This window comes from Muntiacus reevesi, chromosome 2 (assembly GCF_963930625.1).
Source record: "Muntiacus reevesi chromosome 2, mMunRee1.1, whole genome shotgun sequence".
NCBI classification, from domain to species: domain Eukaryota; kingdom Metazoa; phylum Chordata; class Mammalia; order Artiodactyla; family Cervidae; genus Muntiacus; species Muntiacus reevesi.
This window is the reverse complement of record NC_089250.1, coordinates 257358621-257362330: the sequence shown is the minus strand read 5'-3', so window position 1 is coordinate 257362330 and position 3710 is coordinate 257358621. Positions and strand designations below refer to the sequence as shown.

Here is a 3710-nt window from a genome sequence, read left to right as displayed (position 1 = left end):
ACTTCTCACCATCACTCAAGACCTCCTGCCTCACATCCTGCCTGAAGAGAACACAGACGCTGGGCACAATGAGCAAAGTTGCAGTGATTTTATTAGAGTCAGGCTGAGAGAGGCCACATCAGGTGGGGAAGGTGTCTGGATTCCAGCTTCAGGCACAGAAGGAGAACAGGGCAGGAGGATCAAGTGCAGACCAGACATAACTGGCAAAGCTTATCCCACCAGAGAGAGCAGACTGGAAACAAATCCTATAAGAGCATTCACCACCGAGGACAATTTATAGCCGATGCAATCGTTACTGAAGATGATGGACACCTGGAAGGGAGAAGGAGGTGGAGGGACAGGACCTGAGCCCACTGTTGGACTATCCTGTCTCCCCAGGATCAACTCACATCTCACCCTCAGGGACTCAGCCCCTTTCCCAACAAGAACCTCTGCCCACAGACCCACCACTGGGGATGGGGCTGCCAGCAGGCACCAGGGGGAGGATGGCTCACTAGTAGCCCAGGCACAGGTGTCAGGAGGGAGACAGAGCCACCAGTCATGCCAGGGAGGGGAGGAGATGACAAGGGTCAGCAGGGATAAGGCCGGGACTGGTCCTGAAGGAGGAGTAAGGTGCTGGAGACTGGGCTTGGGTCACACCTCCTGCACCTGAGCCTGTTCTTTCAGGTGTGCTGGGTGCACAGAATGTGCATGCAGGTGTTGTAAACAACCCCTTGTGCCCTGGGAGCTTCTATTAGTGCATGAAACTCTGGATTGTGGCAAACCTCTCCTTTTTGAACGATTAACAATTTGAGGAAAATATGCAGAGACTGTTCAAAATCTCAAATACTATATCACAAGAAAAACAACCACAGCAAAAAGATGGTTCTTCAAGAGATACTGTTAGGCCAAGTTAGTAGCCGCACGTACCTAGAAGCTGCCCCAGGATATTCGGTTGCCAAAACCAAATGGAAATTCTGGCTCGTAGGCACTGAGAACATGTCGGTGGAAATGGGGCTCTGTGCTAGAGCAATGTCCATCAGAAAGGGATAAAGAAGAGGTGATGTGACCACAGGTCAGAAACCTTATAAAGCCAGGGAGTCCCATGCTGAAAGGAGACCTAAAACCTGGGGCTCCTTTTAAAGATTGTTAAAGTAGAGATGACAGGACTGCTACACGTGTGTGAGCTGAATGTTTCATTTCCTGCAAAGATTAAAATGCTACTCCTCCAATGCTACTTCCTCTTAGTGAGAGAAGAAAATTACAGAAGTCAAGACACTTGTCCTAGTGCACTGACAGTAGTCCGCTATTCTGTGTGAGCTGATTGACATGATATGGACATATTTGGTAACAAGAGTCTGGATGTGCTGGTGGATGTGCTGGATGTGCTGTAGCATATCACAGGTGCTACAGGTTGGGGCAAAAGGTTTATGTGCTTCTTTGTCTATAGCTCTGTCTATCACACATCCCATGATTGAATGATCTATTACCATGTGGCATACTGAACTATGCTGCATGTGAGTTCTCAAGGTAAGTGTGGGTAAAGGTAAGTTACCTTAAATTTCAGGATATTAAACCTGTTCTCAGGGCCTGCTTCAGTGAAGCAATCCCGGATTTTTTTAACGGCTGCTTTTTCATCTTCATTAGCATCGATCGCATCCAAGGTTTCATTCAATGCTTTATCTGGGAGTCCAAGGATCACAGCACTAAGACCTTCATAAAACACAGGGCAGGCTTCCGCTAAAGGCAGAGACAGAAAACATCTTGTCAAAAGAATCACTAGGTGAGAAGGTTCCTGTTTCCCACCACTTGATAGGAACCCACACATCCAAAGCTTCCAGATTCACCTCCTACAGAGACTTGGCCTCTCCCAGGACTGCTTACATCCCAGACAGAAAATCTTCCCTATGAGGAACTACCAGCAGAAGGGAGTGGCAAGAGGGGCTAGGCCTGGAGACCCCTCTGCCCTTGACCACTGCCCCCAAGCATACCAGCTTGCTTCCTCCCTCCCAATGAGCACCACTACCCCCAACAAACTATCCCCCAGGGTGTGCGTGGATCATGACCCTTCCAGCTCCATGCCACACCCTCCATTCGAAGACTGAAAACCCCAGGGAGTTTGTGCAGGACTCCTGGGCACTGATCTGCCACCTGCCCTCAGAACCTGTCCCTAGAATCAGCTTGACAGCACTGGGAAGGATGCAGTGAGATGACAACGGGCAAGGATCAGGAGGGCCATCTGGACCTTGCTTCCTACCCTCACTCGTCTTGAAGGTCAGCTCTCTGGTCACCAGCAAGGCCAGCACAAGCAGTGCTCCCTTCATCATGGCGGCAGCTGGAGTGCTCTGCTTAGGGCAGGGTTTTGCCTGCTTTATACACCACTAGCTCCCCAAGCCCAGCCCTCATCCCTCCCAGGAAATCACAGGCCTGTGGCCATTGTCCTGGCATCGGTGGCTCCCATGGCCCTTGGGGTGTTTATTGTGCAAGACCATCCTACTCTGAAAGCAGGACTCTTGGAGGACATGTAGGGTTATCTTTGCCAAAGATCAAGTGGAGCTGACATGTCTAAGTGACTCTTGCTGCTGCTGCTGCTGCTAAGTCACTTCAGTTGTGTCTGACTCTGTGTGACCCCATAGATGGCAGCCCACCAGGCTCCTCTGTCCCTGGGATTCTCCAGGCAAGAATACTGGAGTGGGTTGCCATTTCCTTCTCCCTAAGTGATTCCATTTGGAGCCGAATACTCTGTTGTCCCAGCCCCAGTCATTACCTGTTTTCCTGGTCATCCTTCCCCCAACCTATCCTGACTCTGAGGGCATTACTCTCCCATACTGAGCAGATGAAATCACAGGAGGGCCAAGGACAGCTCTACACACTGTCAGGTAGAAAAAAGGCATAAAGAATCCTTCCTTTCTCTCCAAGTTGAAGTCATGGAGATAAGAATGTGGCACTGGACCTTACTGAAGCCCCCAGATGTTTTAACATCTGCAGTCTCTAGACAGGGCCCTGGCGCTGGTGGTCAGCAGCATTGGGCTCTGAATTATGCCCAACGAGGCATTTGCAGGACTTAAGGCCATGTGGATTTTCTTAGACCATGATAATTCTGTACTTTTGGATCATGCCACCAGCTTTTCTCAGGCTGTTCAGCCAGCTAGTTCCTGAACAGGTTCTAGCCAGGCCCCTTCTCCTGGCTGTCCTTCCTCCTCCATCAGTGTACCTGGTCTCAGGAAGTACTTGCATTGAACAGTCTATCCTGGAACATCAGAGAGCAGCTGTGTGTTTGGGGGTTTGTCTCCTGGGGGAAAGACACCAAGGTCCATAGCCCTAGAGGCCACAGTTCTAAGGCCCAGAGAGCTGCATTGATCAGATGTGGCAGTCTCTGTGTGAAAACTCTTTCAGAGTTAAACTCAACCTTTCACACTAGGAGAGCAGTTAGTTTGTTGGGACAAACAATTTGAGATGGCCCTTGAAAACACTAGAAGGAATCCTGAGAAGCTCCCAATGGCCAAACTGGAAAGGGTGTGACAGACAAAATAAATAACAGTGTATTAGATGATAAACCAATGTATAAAGTAATATAAGTGAGTCCATGCTGATATGGAGAAGGGAAAGTCTCCCTATCCCTTCCCTGGAGAAGGAACAGGCTACCTACCTCAGTATTCTGGCCTGGAGATTTCCGTGGACTTCAAAGTCCATAGGGTCACAAAGAGTTGGACACTACTTAGCCACTTTCA

At 49.5% G+C, this 3710-nt stretch overlaps 1 protein-coding gene across 1 annotated transcript; it reads right to left on the bottom strand.

Annotated features, from left to right (window-relative positions):
• Positions 1-210: 210 nt before the first annotated feature.
• On the bottom strand, positions 211-2306 carry LOC136157481 (secretoglobin family 2B member 20-like). Its single transcript, XM_065919350.1, has 3 exons — positions 2237-2306; positions 1535-1719; positions 211-312 (listed from the first exon to the last, which is right to left on the bottom strand). The coding sequence occupies exons 1-3, from the start codon at positions 2304-2306 to the stop codon at positions 211-213; spliced, it is 357 nt and encodes a 118-aa protein (XP_065775422.1).
• Between the last annotated feature and the right edge of the window lie 1404 nt (positions 2307-3710).

Bases quoted from the DNA above. Each gene is read 5' to 3' on its own strand.
- LOC136157481 (XM_065919350.1), bottom strand. From the start codon at position 2,306: ATGATGAAGGGAGCACTGCTTGTGCTGGCCTTGCTGGTGACCAGAGAG. The intron at 1,720-2,236 runs GTAGGAAGCAAG...CTCTGCCTTTAG, and splicing joins GACCTTCAAGACGAGTGAGG to CGGAAGCCTGCCCTGTGTTT. The intron at 313-1,534 runs GTAACTTACCTT...TCTCCCTTCCAG, and splicing joins TTAATATCCTGAAATTTAAG to GTGTCCATCATCTTCAGTAA.